General features: G+C 41.8%; 4 protein-coding genes across 7 annotated transcripts in view; 3 read left to right on the top strand and 1 right to left on the bottom strand.

Annotated features, from left to right (window-relative positions):
* The window catches only part of btf3l4 (basic transcription factor 3-like 4), a 5,490-nt gene extending 1,747 nt beyond the window's left edge, over positions 1 to 3,743 (top strand). Inside the window, exons 3-6 of the mRNA XM_046049127.1 lie at positions 1,031 to 1,144; positions 1,307 to 1,508; positions 3,109 to 3,168; positions 3,398 to 3,743. Coding sequence (XP_045905083.1) covers positions 1,031 to 1,144; positions 1,307 to 1,508; positions 3,109 to 3,168; positions 3,398 to 3,444 — 423 coding nt within the window. The 3' untranslated portion in view covers positions 3,445 to 3,743. The remainder of the gene's footprint in view (positions 1 to 1,030; positions 1,145 to 1,306; positions 1,509 to 3,108; positions 3,169 to 3,397) is intronic.
* Positions 1 to 17,891, top strand: part of lpxn (leupaxin) — a 665,334-nt gene that overhangs the window by 395,982 nt on the left and 251,461 nt on the right. The window lies entirely within an intron of this gene.
* On the top strand, positions 4,170 to 14,686 carry zfyve9b (zinc finger, FYVE domain containing 9b). The gene is made up of 16 exons (XM_046049928.1): positions 4,170 to 4,233; positions 5,586 to 6,394; positions 6,530 to 6,581; positions 6,718 to 6,917; positions 7,051 to 7,162; positions 8,045 to 8,167; positions 8,920 to 9,075; positions 9,199 to 9,423; positions 9,507 to 9,589; positions 9,714 to 9,818; positions 9,920 to 10,070; positions 11,295 to 11,375; positions 11,675 to 11,837; positions 12,100 to 12,205; positions 12,316 to 12,495; positions 13,986 to 14,686. The coding sequence occupies exons 1-16, from the start codon at positions 4,170 to 4,172 to the stop codon at positions 14,145 to 14,147; spliced, it is 2,772 nt and encodes a 923-aa protein (XP_045905884.1). The 3' UTR covers positions 14,148 to 14,686.
* Positions 16,652 to 17,891, bottom strand: part of elovl1b (ELOVL fatty acid elongase 1b) — a 19,994-nt gene continuing 18,754 nt past the window's right edge. For all 4 annotated transcript variants that reach the window (XM_046049108.1, XM_046049105.1, XM_046049106.1 and 1 more), the window contains one exon: positions 16,652 to 17,472. In XM_046049108.1, coding sequence (XP_045905064.1) covers positions 17,152 to 17,472 — 321 coding nt within the window. In that variant the 3' untranslated portion in view covers positions 16,652 to 17,151. The remainder of the gene's footprint in view (positions 17,473 to 17,891) is intronic.

The following is a 17,891-nucleotide window of genomic DNA, read 5'->3' as shown; positions in this document are numbered from 1 at the left end:
CTTCCATTTCCTGATAACTGCACCGACAGTTGATCTTTTCTCTCCAAGTTGCTTTCCGATTCTCTTGTAGCCCATCCCAGCCTTGTGCAGATCAACAAGCTTGTCCCTGATGTCCGTAGAAAGCTCTTTGGTCTTGCCCATGGTGGTGATGTTGGATGCTGGTTGTTTGGGTGTTGACAGGTGTCTTTTATACAGGTAACGAGGTGAGGCAGGTGTATTTGATGTAGATAATTGGTTGGGATTGGGGCTGTGTCTTAAAGAAAGACTAACTGGCTTGTAGGAGCCAGAATACTTGCTGTTTGGTAGGGGGTCATATACTTGTTTTTCCTCATCAGATGGTCATCAATTTTTATAAATTCATATGATGTGATTTTCTGGAATTTTCTTTGGGATTCTGTCTTTCACTGTTAGAATGTACATATGATTAAAATTGTAGATTGTTGCATTCTTTGTCAGTGGGCAAACCTGCAAAATCAGCAAGGGGTCAAATACTTTTTTCCCCCACTGTAGTTGTTGACAAAAACAGGAGATATCAGCTCACTTTGAAGACTTAAGTAGAGCTCGACCATTGACTCTGACAGGTCACCTTGTCGATGATGCGATGCAAAAAAGCGAAAGATATGTTTAAGGTAGTTTTGAAACTGCAACACTATCGTATAGTTTGTCGACCAGACACCATGGACAAGTTTACTTTTTGAACTGCAAAATGTCCCGATCAGTACACATCTTGGTCTCAACTCTTTAAAAAACAGGTGTGAGGGATCTTTATTAACACTGAATTATGTTTAGACATAACCCTCAAATGTCTGCATCCAGATCAGCTTTAAAACACATGACTAAAGACTGCACTACTGAATTTCAGCATGTTTTGACGTTTGATTCAAATGTGTATTGATTTGACCATTATATGAACTACTCTAATACAACAAATTGTTATGTTTTTTTTTTACAGCAATGCTTTCAGTCTTGTATTTCATAGCTAGCTTCAAGTCGCTGTCATTTAGGAGTCATATGTGTATTTTGGTTGCAGGGATCTGCACGCAGGAAGAAGAAGGTTGTACACAGAACTGCCACAGCTGATGACAAAAAGCTTCAGAGTTCACTAAAGAAGTTGGCTGTCAACAATATTGCTGGAATTGAGGAGGTAAATTTGACTGGATCTTCTGATTGAGGAAACCCTGAATTTTATCTCGCCTTCACATTAATGTGATTGTGTTAATCTGGTTGGATAATCTTTTTACACATACTTTTGCTTAGAGTAGCATTTCGCCATAACTGTAAAAACTGAGTGGTCTTTGTTTCTCAGGTGAACATGATCAAGGATGATGGGACTGTGATCCACTTCAACAACCCCAAAGTTCAGGCCTCTCTGTCCGCCAACACCTTCGCCATCACGGGCCACGCTGAGACCAAGCAGCTGACAGAGATGCTGCCCGGCATCCTCAGTCAGCTGGGAGCAGACAGCCTCAGCAGCCTGCGCAAACTGGCAGAACAGTTCCCTCGGCAAGGTGGGTGCGCCTGGACCTCTTACACCTGTGACAGGTCACAGTAGAAGAGGTGTGTGTGTGTGTGTGTGTGTGTGTGTGTGTGTGTGTGTGTGTGTGTGTGTGTGTGTGTGTGTGTTATAATTGTGTAACGAGTCTTGATTTGCATGTTGGTGGCTTCAAAAGGTGACAGGTAACTGGTGAAAAACTCTTGCAGCATAATCATGTTTACCAGCTCAGCTTGTTTGTCACAAAAGGATAAAAAAGGAAAGTGACGTCATATTGGGGAGTCCAGTTTTCACCGCTGTTAAGTAGACAGTTTATATTTTGCCTTTAGTTAAGGTCAGTCTGTTCCTGTGAAGGATAAAGCATCTGAACTGACAACACAGTTTTATTACAATTTTGTTCCATGGAAAGATACGTTCTTTTGATACCATGTGATGGAATAATTTGGGCTGAAGCCATTTATGTGTAAAAACATTTAATCCAAGTCCTTTTTTTGAAGGAGAAGATAGGAGCAGGTGTTGCGGGTAATGAAACATTGGGCTTTAAACGTGTAGCAACGAGCCAGTGACCTACGATTAGTTATCGTGGTGCCTCAGATAACATGGAATCCCTCCTCTGTTGCTTTTCCCAAAGTCTCTCCCTTTTTCCATGACAGTGTTTTTCTTATTTTGTATTCTTATTTTATTTTATTTTTTTTTAATTGAGGGTCTAATGATAGAATGTGTTTTATGTTGGATGTTATGTAAAATCCAATGAGTCGAATTTGTGATTTCAGGCTTCAGAAATAAATGACTTGACTATGGGTTGTTTTATTGTATTTTACCGTAAGCTTAGGAAAAGGGATATATTATTCACATCACAGCACAGCTGTAATTGATGGTCACTGACTAATAGAGAGGCGAAGTTTAACATCAGTGTGTGAGTATGTTACAGATGAAGAGTTTATGCTTCATTAGGGACAATATTTTCTTTGTACATGAAAAGATCGGGCTGGTGATATTGTGTATGTTTTTTGCTGCCAAGAAATCCCATGAAAAGACCATAACTAGCATTGTGTTTCTCAATACTTTCCCAGCCTCTCAGTGTTTCTCAAACACAACGCATTCATTCTTACTGAAGAACTGTATAGTAAATGTTTGTCACATAAGGTCACAATTATATAGTTAAATTTTTTACATTATAATGTCCTTTAACAGCTGGGCACTGTAGTTTTTAGCCAACTTTACTCAGACATAAGTAAGGAGTGTATTTCCTGGGGACTATTTTCACCGCTCAAGTGAGTATTTACAGCAGTAGGATGTGTATGTGGGATTGACTTAAACTACAAGGCCCATGTTCATGACAATGAAGCAGCATGGCACTCAGTGTAAATGTGTTTTTAATATTTTTTCACAACTTTAGAGCTCTGTGACATAGCGGAGTAAGCTTATATGAGGTTTTGACCACACTGAAAACATTTGTTAGTTTTGGTTTTGCTCTTTTTTGGTGGCATTTGTTGACAAGAAGCATATAGAATTTCACCATCACTTAACCTTTATGAAAATATTACACATTTGGTTACAATCATTTAATAGCTCAAGCTATAATATGTGTTTTTCGTTTGTGCATGTCATCCTAGCTCTCGACAGCAAGGCTCCTAAAGCAGAGGACATTGAGGAAGAGGATGATGACGTTCCAGGTATGAACCATTAGATGTATAAACGTCACAGTTAAATGTTTTACTTACTTACTCTCTCTTACTCTAAAATGTACAAGATCCTATCTGTAGAAGTGATATTCTCTCTACTGCAATCCTTGAAAACAATAAGAATATCACATTATTTTATAAATTGATCACACAGAGATTAGTGGAGTGCTGCAGAACTGTTTTCTTCCTGTGTAATAATTCACAATGTGGTGTTCTGCAGATCTGGTGGAGAACTTCGATGAAGCATCAAAGAACGAGGCAAACTGACGCACATGAAGTTCTTGTGCACACGGATTGGACTGCTGTGAAGCGAGAAACCTTCGCCGGTGTTTTTAGTCTAGTCATCCAGACACATCAGACACTATCCCCCACAAACCAGAGACTTTTCTATTTTATGATGGCCCATGGATGTCCGAGTCAGACTGGCTTGTGCACTTATAAAAATAAAAACTCCCTTCTGTTAAACCCCTTCACCACTTTGTCAGTCATGGTCAGGATTACAGTGGTCATTAAAGCTAGTCTTAAGACTTTTTGTTTATGAAACAAAATAAAGGTGATTAACATTTTTTAGATGGTGCTGTGGTCATTGCCAAGATTTTGTAAATATTGCTGCTTCTCATCCAAACTGAACCTTTAACCCTGTAGTTCTGCATGGAAATGATCTGCTTATTAAATGATGCTGACTTTCTGAAACCTGTGATATTTCCTACAGTGTGACAGTCTGTGCGTGCAGGCAGGCTTTTCCTATCTGGCATCACATCTCTGTTGTGTTGGCCTTTCCGCTGTCCTGCCGGCTGTGTAGACGGCAAACTGGGGAGGGACATTTCTGCACACCTCTTGAGTTTCTTCAAAGAGCTGCAGAGAGACACAGGGGAGGAGGGAGATCACAGAGAGGGGGGTAGAGAGGCGAAATCATCCCATCCTCCGCTTGTGAGCAAGGCACTGCTGCTGGAATATACGTTTCCCTTTGCACTCCGATGTAAAAGGATAAAATGCTGAAGTTCTTCTCTGCGCGGGATGATGAGAATGAAAGCCTTTTGGGAGCAATAACTGAGGGTAAGACGTGCGTTGATTGCGATGGGGTGGGGATGCTTTACTGCCCATTCATTGCATTTGCGTTACAGGGTGATGATACTGCGCGTATGTGTATGTCACAGGAAACTGCTGATAAAGCATTTGGCAGCGCGCATAGTCCGCATCATCTGAAACGCGTGTGTGTGCGGGTGTATGCGGTGCGCACATTCCCGTGTAAAGACAGTACATACACGCGCTGTCCTGCAGACTCCTCAGATGCCTCAGTAAACAGCACCTCAGACGGTGAAGGGTCCTGCTTGATTTAATGTAACGGGATGCGGGGTGAGTGTCGCATTGCCGCCGGCCTCGGTGCCTGCGAGCGGATTAAACATTTGCACGTGTGTTGAGTGCGTCACTGTCCCGGGAAGCGATTGCTCCACTCAGCCGGATCGGTGTCGCCCCGCCGCTGTTTTTCTTCACCCTGTAGCCCGCAGCAGGAGCGACACGGCCCGCCTTTCTGGCTTCTGTGAAGGGGCTGCAATGCAGTTTAACCTGTAGAATTATTTTACCTATTTCTTTTTTGTTTTTTTACAGACGGCACTAGATCATTTCCATCAAATATTCTTTTGCATGTTTGTGCCACACCACATAGCCTGTAGGTGTGCAGCAAAATAGTATAAACTGAACAGCCTACGATCACTGAGTGTTACAGTTCAATGAAACATACTAACTCAATTTGGAATGGGTAATTTACAGTAATGGTTATTACGTGACAACAACCATATGTTTGAGAGGTGCTGAAACAATAACTGGCTGTAATCAGACGTAATTGTATGTAGAATCTCATGTTGAGACTGAGTCATGTAAGAAGCAAATGCCTCATCTATGTTTACAGTGAAACGCACACATTTAGCCTACAGGAGGCTCAGTTTAACATGATGTGCACATTCAAGTGATCAGTGGGAAAAACTTGGATCCAAAACAATAAATACAAAGAAGCCATCTATGTGGGCACCCAGAATGAGATGCTATATGAGCTAATAAAACAAACAAACTGTTGGTTTTATGTCAACATTTTTTAAATTTTCAATTCTCTTTTCTTAACCATTCTGCTCTGATCAGCTCAGACACACCTCAAGGGCAACTGAGTGCTAACGCTGCCTGTAGTGATGATTGAAAGCTATAAGGGATGCTTAGGGTCATGAAATAAATGATAACATCCTGCCAAATTACCACTTTGCACATGTGAACACAGGTTTTCCACCTGGTCATCATTAATGAGCGTGTGTGTGTGCGTGCGTGCGTGTGTGCGTGCGTGTGTGCATGCTTGACAGAAAAAGAGATAGAGACATGTGACAGTGTTGATGATATCATCATACTCCCCCTCAAAACAGATGAAGGAGACAGTCAGTCTCTTCAGGACACCAAGCACCACTGGCTGAACAGACCCTGCCTGTTGGTGCTCAAAGATGGGGATGTGTCAAAACCAGGACTGGGATGTGGCCAAATACGAGCAGAATCTCCGTCCAAGACCTCCTCAGACGCGACCGTCAGGAGCAGCTTTGGGCCATGTGAGCAGATGCCATCTGAACATCCTGCCAACGCTGCTTCACCCTCCCAGCTGGAGGAAGGCAGCTGCACTGTGACTGCCATCTCCACATGGGGTGACAGTTGTTTTGGAGAATCTTCCAGCTCCTTGGTGCTGAGCCCCGCTGAGGCTGCGTGGCCAGAAGAGGAGGATGAGTCAGCGGAGGAGAAGAAAGCCGTCCCTTCAAAGGAAGACTCTGTAATTGAGGAGAAGGAGCTGGAGGAGAGCAGGCTCGAGCAGCAAGAGCAGTCCTGCAGCTCAGAGGCGGCTGCAGCACCCTCTACTCTCTCACATGAGGAGACATGCGGCAAGGGGTTCAGAAAGCTCGAGGGCCGGTTTAAGATGGGCAGGTCGAGTGGAGAAGATGAGACAGACAGCAGCAAGGCCCAGGCAGCCAGTGGGGAGGGAGCGATGGGCGACTCTGCAGCTTCCCCAGTGGATCCTGATAATGACTCCCAGCTGAGCCCTGTTGGTATTCTGTCCAAGGATCGAGGCACTGTCCTCGGCGAGGTAGCTCCAGTGTGGGTCCCTGATGCTCAGGCGCAGGTCTGCATGAAGTGTGGGGTCAAGTTTACGTTTACTAAGAGGAGGCACCACTGCCGTGCTTGCGGGAAGGTGAGCACAAATGTAAAGCTTGAATATTGTCAGCATAAAAAATATGATTTAATTAGATGTTCTAATTGACTTGAAAACAAGTGTGAAATGAATGTGCGTGTCTGTCCTTCTGTGGTGTGTGCATGTGTGTATCAGGTTTTTTGTGGACTCTGCTCCAATCTGAAATTCAGACTCACGCATCTGGATGGTAAGGAGGGACGAGTTTGTGTTTCCTGTCATTCAACGCTCATCCAAAGTGAGCACAGATTTTTCTTTTTCTTTTTGTTAAAGCTCAAAGTTTTGAATGAAAATTTGCATAACTAATTCTTACTTCTTCTCCTCAGGGACGCCTCCAAGGGGAAAAAGGAGGGTGTGGTTTGCAGATGAGATCCTCAATAAGCAGTCAGCGTCTGCGCCGACCACACCAGTCAGAGGGCCTACATTCTCACCGCTGATGAAACGAGCGCTGGGCGGGCTGGTTAAAAGTCCTGTGGGTTCACCACAGATCAGGAGAGCCTTGCGGCCACATGGGACAAATATCAATGTAGGACCACCCAAAACATACCACAGAAGATATTTGTTGTGCTATGATTTTGAGGAGAATGAAGTCAGATTGTTTGTACAGCATAGATTGGGCAGAAAAGTGGGCCCACTCCTCTGCCTCCCTCTTCCTCTAGGAGGCCTGTGGTCCTTATGGCTGGGGTACCACAGCTTTAGTGAGCAACTCTGCCAACCTCATACCCCTTGTGGGCCTGCCACCCATCCTCACCTCCACGGGAGTCAAAGGAGGTAAGACAGGTTCCTTTCCAATTTGGAGGTGAAGGTCAAAGATTTAGCAAAAGGACTTTGTAGATTATTTGTTTTGTATTTTCCTGACCTTGAAATGTGCTTCGGCTGGCGCAGTGTGCATGGTGCAAGAAAGGAGATGGGAAGAGAGGCACAAAGAGTTCCATCCAGATCAGGCAGCACAAAGCGAGGTGCAAGGATGGTCTCTGATGCTGAGGAGTTGACCATTTGGTGATGACAGAAGGAAGAAAACTGAAGTCTCAAAATGCAGCAGCAGTTACCGAAGAATATTGAACAACCTGTATATTATAAAAGTGTTTCTTCACAGGTACCTGATAACATTATGCACACCAGGCTGGTGCAAAAGAATCCCACAAATGTATATGCTTCTGTCCACATCACATGGGTGGGTTGTAACTTCCTCCCAGATTTATATTCAACATCATCCAACTATGACTTACAAAGTAGAGCCTGTGCCAGGAAGAGAATCAGCTCAAATAAAATAAGCAGAACATCCACCCCTCAGTCACAGTGCCACTGAGCAAGGTAAAGCCAGGCAGCTGCCAGGTGTGCATGTTTTAATGTTTTGATTCCTCCCACTTAAAAGTCATCACTACTCCCCGGTGCTTCTACTGTAAATAAGAATGTCGACCCTGTCTTGCATGGTTGAACAGGGGCGTTTACAAATAATAGCATTAATAAAAGCTACCTACCCGTACATATTTTTTTAAGGGCCAGGCTTAGACAATTGGTCATTAATCCTTACACAGCTATGAGTTCATTTTCAAACGCGGACCATTAAGTTCTTTTATTTAGTTACAGTGAATAAAAGTGCAAAGTCAGAAGAATACTTTGTGATTTGTGAGTGTCTCACTGTGTTTTCAGATTACACCGTGGAGGAGCGGCCCTCTGAGATGTTGCTTATCCAGGAGTTAGAGAGTGGCAGGCCCAAGCCCCTGGTGTTTGTCCTCAACGCCAACCTGCTTGCTATGGTCAAGCTGGTCAACTGTGCGTTTCCTTTTTCTTTCTATCGTGCATGTTAAAATGCATGGAGAACAGTTAGGCAACATATTGTACACAGATACAATCAAGTATAGTTCGATAAGTAAATTCATGCTGCATTGAGAATTAAGAAAATTGCAAATATAAAAGCATTACTTTTATACTTTTTATAGCTCATACATCCACATATTCTACACTGTACTAACTACTTTTGGAAATCCTATTCTCCAACTGAATTTAATTTCCTTTATTTGTCTACTACTGCTAACATATCTTCTCTGTAAATAACTTGTCCTGTTTTCTCCTTTGAGAACACTGGACAAGACTTCCAGATGGCCACCCATAGTTATGCATGAATTAGACAGAATACTGCTAGGTATTGGTCTACATAGATTTTTTGATACAGCCAATTAAATCTTACATAAAGCAGCAAAGTCATTGTTTTAAGCCTCCCTTCTTACCAAACTTAGAAAAATGAACACACAGGCTACTGTAGGCTATCTGCAGATACTGGTGTGGTCCTTATTCTTCAATATCACTACCAACAAACTGTCTGCTCATCTGTCAGCCACACTGCAAGTTTGTTTACTTTGTCTTTTGTTCCGTTTTTTCGATCTCTTTTCTTCCTTTTAATAATAAAAACTTGTAACCATACATTGACATTGTTTTTGACCACAACAAGGAATGACTAAATCGATTTCATGTGGTCTTGAAAAAACCCTGTAGAGCCCTGAGATTGTGCCTTGATTGTGTGACAGATGTTAACAGAAAGTGCTGGTGCGTAACGACAAAGGGAATGCATGCTGTGGGCCAGGTGGAGGTGGTGGTGCTGCTGCAGTGCCTGCCTGAAGAGAAAAGCTTCCCCAAAGACATTTTCAGTCACTTCATCCAGCTGTACAGGGACACCGTCACAGGTCAGAGCCACTCACACCTAAATTCAGTTACCTGCAGTCATTTTTAACTAGTTAAATTTTTGTCCCTCCCTCAGAGTTTTTTTCCTGCTATTTAACTACACATTCTTCTCTGTATTTCTATAGGAAAGGTTGTGAAACACCTGTCGCTGTCCTTGTTCGGCAGTACTTTCCTGGGCACTGAGGATCATGCGGGCTTCTTGTACATTCGTTCCACTCTCCAGTCCCTTCAAGGTCTACCTCTGCCAAACCAGCCCTACCTCTTTGGCCTGCTGGTCCACAGAGCAGAGGTGGCCTGGGCCAAAGCCTTTCCCTTGCGTCTCATGCTGCGACTGGGGGCCGAATACAGATGTGAGCCAGGCCCTCGTATGAAATGTTGCATCTATCCTGCCACATGTTTCCTTTTCATTTACTGATTTTGTGTTTTGTTCCAGTTTACCCGTGCCCTCTGTACAGCGTGCGCTTTAGGAAGCCCTTGTTTGGGGAAATAGGCCACACCATAATGAGACTGCTAGTAGTGAGTATGGCGTTTTGTTTGGTGCTGTTACAAAACCAGATGTCCAATCAAACAGGAAGTTTTGTGTAACTTTTACCAAATGTCCCATAGTTGATATTGACCTTTTCCTCCCACGCTGTTCCAGGACTTTAGGAATTACCGCTACAGCCTACCAATGGTGCCAGGGCTCACTGTGGATCTAGAGGCTCAGAGAACCTGCATAAAGATACCAACCACTGGGTATAATGAAGTAAGACTAAGCCTTTAAATGCCTCGCGGAGTCAATGTTAATCTTTATGCATGTCCCATCAATCGTCATCCTTCCCTTTCTGCTCACTTGTCTCATGTTAGCTAATGACGGCTCTGAATAAGTCCAATGAGCATGTGCTGGCCATTGGGGCGTGCTTCAATGAGACGGCAGACTCCCACCTCATCTGTGTGCAAGGAGATGATGGCCAGTACCAGACGCAAGCCATCAGCATCCACAATCAGCCACGCAAAGGTGGGCCATAAAAGCAGAGGTGTGGACTCGAGTCACATGACTTGGACTCGAGTCAGACTCGAGTCACAAATATGATGACTTTAGACTTGGCTTGACAAAATCAAAAAAGACTTGCAACTTGACTTTCACTTATATACCAGTGTCTTGCGTCTTCACTTGGACTTGAGTGTTTTGACTCTCCCCAAGCCCAAAATTAAATTATGATATTAAAAACCACTGTTTGCAGTGCACTTACATTTCATTTAATTCATGAAGTGATATGACATTTGTTGTGTGAAACTGTGCCACGACCCTATTTCTGAACAGGTTAACGCTTTTTTTCAATTAAGTTTTTTTTATTTTTAACTCTTGTTAAAAATAGGAAAGGCTATTTAATTTGGCGAAGAGCACATTATGACATGTTAGGACTCTAAACTGAGTTTAGGACTTGAGATTTGACTCAGACTTGCCTGTCTCGACTTGGGACTTGAGTGCCAAGACTTGAGACTTACTTGTAACTTGTAAATCAGTGACTCGGTCCCACCTCTGCATAACACTGTGAGGGACATATCAGATGGAGATCTCAGAGTCTGGGCTTAATGTTGTAACGTAACATAATCAAGTAGTTGTTGAGGACATTTGGTGCAATCAGAAATTTGGATTGCAACAAGTGGGTAGTGCTGATTGACTGATAAGATAATTTATCTGTTGTTCAGGGAAACTTTGACAGCTACTTGATTCAATTGGTGCACTCAGATCTGTACGAGAGCTATATTCAGTGTGATATTTAATATGTATAATTTCATTTTAAATAAGTTAATAAACCCATGAAATTTTATTGTAAATCTCAATGTTCCCAAAGATTAAATATTTGATTCTGTAGTACTAGGAATAACAAATGTACAAATGTTAGTGATAACTTTCCATTTAATGGAAACGTGCAGCGATACAATATTAAACATTTCACTCAATTACATTTGACATGGATTTAATTGTATTGGTAGGAGCAGTTACAGAATGTAGATTGAATATTGTTTAATGGCATTTAACTTTGAAACTGCCCAAAGGGGAATTTAAAGAAGCAAAGCAGTAAGGGCTCAAGTGGCCCACTGGACCAAAGAAGTTTTCCATTACATAACACTAGATGGCACCAGATGATAAACCATACACTAAAAGACTGATTGTAACAGAACTGAAGCCACAGAGTTTATCTTTAAAGGTGTTTTTTCTTTCTTTTTCTTGCAGTAACTGGATCATGCTTTTTTATATTCAGTAGTGCACTGAAATCGTCTGCAGGATACCTCGCCAAGTCCAGCATCGTAGAAGGTAGGATGTTGACTCACAGAGGGGTCAGGTTCACTTTGATTTTTACCTACTCTTCTTGCAGGAAATCCAGTCTTTGCGCTTACATAGGTTTTAAGTAGTGCATTTAACACCCCTGCTTCAAAACCGGTTTATTCAGAATGTGCTGATCTTTGTATGTGTGTGTCTGTGTACATTTAAACAGACTGTTTGTCTAGGCTTGTGTGCATGTTGACGCATGTGAGTGTGTGTGTGTGTGTGTGTGTGTCTCCCGTTGGCGTCTGTTTGTGTGTTTCTCCTGTATCGCTGTCCCCTCTCCCCAGATGGGTTAATGGTGCAGATCACTGTGGAAACCATGGCGGAGCTTCGCCGGTCGCTACGGGAGATGAAAGACTACACCGTCACCTGTGGACGGCTTGACCAATCAGACAGCCAGGAGCTTGTTTGTGTACAATGGGTGGAGGAGAAATGCACTATGAATAAGGGGTGAGTGTGTTTGAAGATCATGTGGCAGCCTCAGAAAGAAGCTTTTGTGCTCGAAGAGAACAACATATCATGCTTAAAAATATAGTAGATAGACAACTGCAAAATGTGTAGGGAGGGGTTATCAAGTCTCTCCAAGGCAGTGGTGTGCAGATCTGTATGCAGGCTTTAAAACCAAACAACCAAATACTTTACCAACTGAATTTTAGTTTCTAGTCTGTGTTGTAAATTACTGGTACATGTAATGTGTGTTTGTGTCCCCCAGAGTTATAAGCCCCATCGATGGGAAATCCATGGAGTCCATCAGCAGTCTGAAAATGTTCCAGAAGTCAGAATACAAAGAAAATGGGAAGATTATCCGCTGGACAGAGGTGCATATGATGTTTTATACAGTCTATGATGATGATCAGCTTAAAAATATCAACATAAGTCCATCTGAAACGGTCTCCTTTCTTTACATGTATGTATGTGTTTTGTGCAGGTGTTCTTCCTGCAGAGGGGGGATCATGCCAAAGGAGGAGTGAGTGACTCTGCTGAACACAACCGGTTAACGGAGCGGATCGCCCGGACGTTTTGCTTGGCACTGTGTCCACACCTCAAATTGTTGAAAGAGGACGGGATGGCCAAACTGGGGCTGCGAGTCGCTTTTGACTCTCAAGAGGTCAGAAAGGATGTTTGGTATCAGCGAGCCAAATCACAACATCATATTGTTAGTGATACGCCAGGCTGCAGTAGGCCTTGTAAGCATCAGATGTCATGCATCTGCCTCCCATAAGAAGTTTGCTTAATGAATACTGCCCTACAAAGCCATAATGCAATAACTACATGCTTGTTGAGAATTTAAAAACAGACATGAAAATGATTATGCTATAGAAAGTTCTGTAAAAACAGCATAAAACATTTGCTGTAATAACAAAAAAGAGCACATTAACTGCACATTGGCTGTGATCTAGTGAGGTTAAGTTACCTCTAAATTACATATTCAAATGTATAATATGGTAAAGTAATTTATTATAATGATTTCAACATGGAAATGATTAGCAGACAGACACATAGCAAAACAGAGGGACAGTTTATACATATGAACAACGGACTGCAAATAATCAAAATTAACTTTATATTGTTAAACAAACTAGGTGAAATGCACGGGATATCTAAAAGAGAACATTTTGTTTGTTGATTGGAGGTTCAAGGCTCAGCTTTATTGCTGTTATACAATAAAGGACTGCACAATGAAATGCAGCTGTAGCCCCCTCTATGCTACATACACAGAAAAACTGACTAATGACTTAATATTCAACTATTTTAAATTAGAACATAATTAAAAAATAAAATAAGCAATAAAATAGAACTAAATAAAATATACAACAGTTTAAGTAAAAGAATAAATAAAACAAATGACATTATATTTACAATCAAGATCCACAGTCACGTTAATACATATGCATATAAATACTTATATAAATGTTTCATTAAGAAACACTGCATTCTTTTAGGTTTTATATAGGTCTATGGAAATAACGTTTTAGGTAATTTCAATTATTCAAATTATTTTCAATAAATCTTTGTCACCAGAGGGCAATGCTGGTAATCACAGAAGATAAAATAACCACCTGAGGCGCCTGAAGAAGGTGGACTATAGTTCATGTTCAGTCAGTAATTACCTTAGGGAAGAAGGAGCCTTGAGCTCTGGAGCTCCTGAGCCTAGGGACTCTATACCTCCACTTAAAGGGCAGACGTTCAAACTTATGTTACAGGGGGTGGGAGGGGTTGGCCAAGATGAAGGTGGCCTTCCTGACTAGTTGTCTGTTGTACAGAGCGGGGAGACCCCTGTAATCTTAGAGCAAGTGTTCACCACTCTCTGTAGCTTTGTCTTACTCCTCTTCTTAAGATTCCCAAGCCAGCAGATCAGCACTAAAGTTAAAATTCAATCAGTAAAGGATCTATAAAAGTCGGTTTTGACCACATTAAAAGAAAGAATCATTGAAAAATAATCTGGGATCTTTTCACAGTAAAATTCATATTGGTCTCACTTTGGTGAGCCGAACATATAACATATGACTTGCGTAATGCATAGTTGTAAAGTTTATAACACAAGATCCTGGGTGTGACTATTTTAAAACTAATTAGTGGTTTGTTTTGTAATTTCAGGTGGGATATGTGGCCGGGAGCAATGGGCAGCCCCTCCCAGCTCAGTACCTCAACACCCTGGACAGCACGCTGATCCCCGTCATTCACAGCAGGGGGCGCAAGAGAGACGACGAGCCTATAGTGATGGAGCTCATCTTTTACATCCTGGAGAACATCACTTAGAGTGCACATACCCCACCGTTTCATCTTTTTAACCCCGACCACAACTCTTTCTCCGGCACTTCTCATCAGTGCTGCCATCGGTTTCAGGGCAATAGAAGCATTCAAAGGGCAAACCAGACCACATCCAAGGTCTGCATCCATCGCATCCACTCACGAGTAGAGAGAAGTGGTTTGACTCTTAGTGGTTTACTGATCTCACCCTGCCCTGCAGCAGACAATCTGGGTACGCATGAAACCTAGGATGGACCATCAGATCAGGGTGCAGCACTGCACTGTACAGTAATAGCAACTTCATAGCTTGATATCATTCATGTCACAGTCTTCAATGCAAAATCCTATCTGAAGAATAACCTTTAAAGTGGGAGCTGAATTTAGGCCCACAAACTTAAAGCAGAGAGAAAAAGAGTGAAGTCTTCGAGGTACTGTATGTAGTAGATTTGATGCAGACTGAATGAATGCCTAAAGAATGTTTTCATACTGGATGTATTTTAATGCTCATGAAATGTAATGTCAGCCTGGAAATAAACTTGCAACAATGACTGAGTTACTATCCGTTCATCCAGGAGCCTCTTCTCAAAACTCAAGTACAATTTTATGTCCTCGTACTTTTATGCCCTTTACTTGAGTATTTAGATTACACTTCACTACATTTTAGAGGGAAGTATTGTACTTCTCCACTAAGTTTTGTTTAACAACTATAAATACATCCCTCTTTGCAGATTAAGATTTTGCACACAAAACATACACTCAGTATATTGCAGACGATTACAGCACCGCTGCAAACTACAACCTCTGTAACAAAAATAGTTAAAGTAATACTTCTGACAGTGTTGTTGAAATGATATTGTTGTGAGCCAGGTTCAGGTATGAAGAAGTTTCAGATACTGATGAAGACTTAACATAGCATGGCCGAGGAGACACAGTGCCAGCATACAACATGTGAACACGTCAAATGCCAACACCAAATCTGAAGGAGAACATCTTGTGGTCCCTTTTATGTTTCTGTCTTCCCCCTAGTGCCTGTAGGTTTCTCTATTAGTTCACCTTCACCTAGAACAACTATCTATCTGATGATTTGATTCCAGTGCTTCGTCATATTGGATTCTCTCCCTATTCAAGAGTTGTACTCTAATCTGTGGAGCCAGTTAGTTCTTGTAAACATTGTTGTATGGCTCAACCTTGTAAGATTCCCAGAGAACACTGATATCTGCCAGCCCGACGTCTGAGCTACTGTCTCTAACTAATCAGTCTATTGTTGTCTTCCTGACGAGGACAAGTACGTGTGAGAAATACCTAAAGCTATAATGTCAAACACTTATGGGGTCAGCTACATTACTCTAAGCTAGACCTGTCTTACCTTTCCCTGTTACATCAATTAAGACACCTAAGAAATATTCTCAACAAGTGTCAGTCAAAGCTAAACATTATCTTTGTAAAGGAGTAATTTATTGCTGAACTGTTGTATTGGACTGCATTAGATTTTACTGGGGTACCTGATAAAGTGGCCAGGGAGTGTATGATTAGTGTTATGAAATTGTCATTAGTGTTCATCACTTTTTGATTTGTCCCGATAAGGCAAAACAATATACTAGTGTGGTGTGTATTAACATACAGTACAAGTGACTTTCTCTTCTCAGATTGTTGAATGTAAATGAATGAATGCATGCATAAAACAATCCAGGATTTTTTAGATATTAGCAATAATTTTATTGTAATTGAACCCACAGGTTGGGATCACTGTTAAAAACTAAACTACCGAAGTAGTTCAATTTAGTTCTGCCTCGACCAGCAACATTAATAAAATGCTGTTTACATGATAGTCAATCAGTAATAACTGTTAACAGGGCATCTGACAGGGCTGCATGATAAATCCTTTTACTGTCAATATGTACAGTACATTTAGCTGATAATACTTCTGTTTTTAAGAGTTGAATGCAGGAGTTGTACTTGTAGAGTTAGTATTAGACTGCTGGAAGTACTTTTACTTGTGGATATAAATACTTCTGCCCTTGGTTAAAACTCATTTTGAATACAATCATTTCCTGCTCACAAGATCAGTTTCATAAAGCAACTTTAAAGAAGGGCTAATTTACAGCTGTGACCAAAGGAGTGGTCGCCATTTTATCTACTGGATGAGTGCTTTATTTAGCTTGTACCCATTTGCAGACTGAATGGAACTAAAAAAAACAAACCATCTTCACTGAGTTTTAATGAAAAAATGATCCCATTTCTGACCCTGATGAACCAGCTGGTGGTCGAGTCGTGTGGGTGTAGATCCGGTCTGCATGATGCTTTCTCTCTGCCTCTTACCATGACACAAAGCAGAATGGGGCTTTTGTTTACCTCCTACTTGCTCCACATACTTGGGATGGCCAAGACAAGAGGCACAAGCAAGCAATGCACAATGTCAGAGTCTTCCCCCAAAGACCTGAAAACTATGACTGAAACCCTTTACAGCAAACGCCTATTTTGCTAGAGAAAACTGACACACAAAATGTACAAGATAATTTAAATTGAATTTATTGGCATTTAAATTTTAAATACATAAATGTATAACAAAATTTTGTCTAAAGCATACCAATACAATTAGTTGTTTTTTTTGGTGTTGTAAAACTATTTACAAAAAGTATTTTCAAGTTTGATAGAAACTGTACAGTCATCTGTCCACAGGGGGTCAGGAGGACATGGGGGTCAGATAAGTAGCAAAGGCAAGCGGGGTGGCGGGATACTGAACGAGGAGGTTGTTTGAACGTCAGTGAAGATAACATTTAGGTCAAAACATCTTCTCTTCATACATTGTGTTCCATAAATGGATTTCCAACTCAAAGAAACGAACGAACAAACCAACAAAATGTGGAACCCCTACTGTGGATATCATTGACCACGTCATTTCCCCATGTTTTGCATAAAAAAATAAAAACAGGAAAAGAAACACAGCCAAAATTATCTTTGGAATCCGCAGTAGTTCTGGGTTGTACTTCTTCGGCGTTTCCTTCTAGAGATACTAGGCCTTCTTCATCTTGCCCACGTGACAGCTGCCGTTTTCGTGGGGAGCAGAGCCGTTGCTGGCCCCGTGCTTGATGCTGTTGCCGTTTTCGTGGTGTTTGCCGTTGGTGTAGACAGCCGTGCCGTTCTGACACTGCTTAATGTCCTGTTTCGGCAACCGCTTACCCTTCACGTATGCCTGGACCCAGAAGTTGGAGAATAGCACGAAGAAGAAGGTTCCATACATCCAGATGAGGTGAACGATCATAGGGAACTGGTAGTCGCAGCTGTCCATGAAGTAATACTGGGTAGCGTGGAGAGATACCAGGACAAACTGGGTCTGTTGGGAAGAAGTCAGGGGTCAACTAAGCACTTGCTATAAATAAATGTTGAGGAATTTGTCTTGGTGCCTTTGGAGCAGAGGCATTAACTTTTGTACTAGTGTAGTTGACGCTTTTATCCAAAGCAACTTACAATTGCTATACATGTCAGAGGTCGCAAGTCTCTGGAGCAATTAGGTCAGTGTCTTGCTCAGGGACACAATGGTGGATGGGTCACAGTGGGGGATTTAACCCGGGTCTCTCACACCAAAGGCATGTGTCTTATCCATTGTGCCACCACCACCCCTTTAAGCTTTTCATGCTGTTTTAGAGATAATCCCTGAAGTGGCAAAATTCTCATTAATAATAAAATGAACGTGAAGGAATTTAGGGGTACGATGACACAGGTTTCCCCAGGTCATGATAGGGTCAATTGCTG

The sequence above is a fragment of the Micropterus dolomieu genome, linkage group LG05 (assembly GCF_021292245.1).
Source record: "Micropterus dolomieu isolate WLL.071019.BEF.003 ecotype Adirondacks linkage group LG05, ASM2129224v1, whole genome shotgun sequence".
In the NCBI taxonomy this organism is placed as follows: domain Eukaryota; kingdom Metazoa; phylum Chordata; class Actinopteri; order Centrarchiformes; family Centrarchidae; genus Micropterus; species Micropterus dolomieu.
This window is presented reverse-complemented; position numbering and strand designations above follow the sequence as displayed.

What these genes read in the sequence shown, in the direction of transcription:
- zfyve9b (XM_046049928.1), top strand. Translation starts at nt 4,170, where the DNA reads ATGCTGAAGTTCTTCTCTGCGCGGGATGATGAGAATGAAAGCCTTTTG. An exon ending in CCATAATGAGACTGCTAGTA is followed by an intron (nt 9,590 to 9,713) that starts GTGAGTATGGCG and finishes ACGCTGTTCCAG; the next exon opens with GACTTTAGGAATTACCGCTA. An exon ending in CAACCACTGGGTATAATGAA is followed by an intron (nt 9,819 to 9,919) that starts GTAAGACTAAGC and finishes GTCTCATGTTAG; the next exon opens with CTAATGACGGCTCTGAATAA.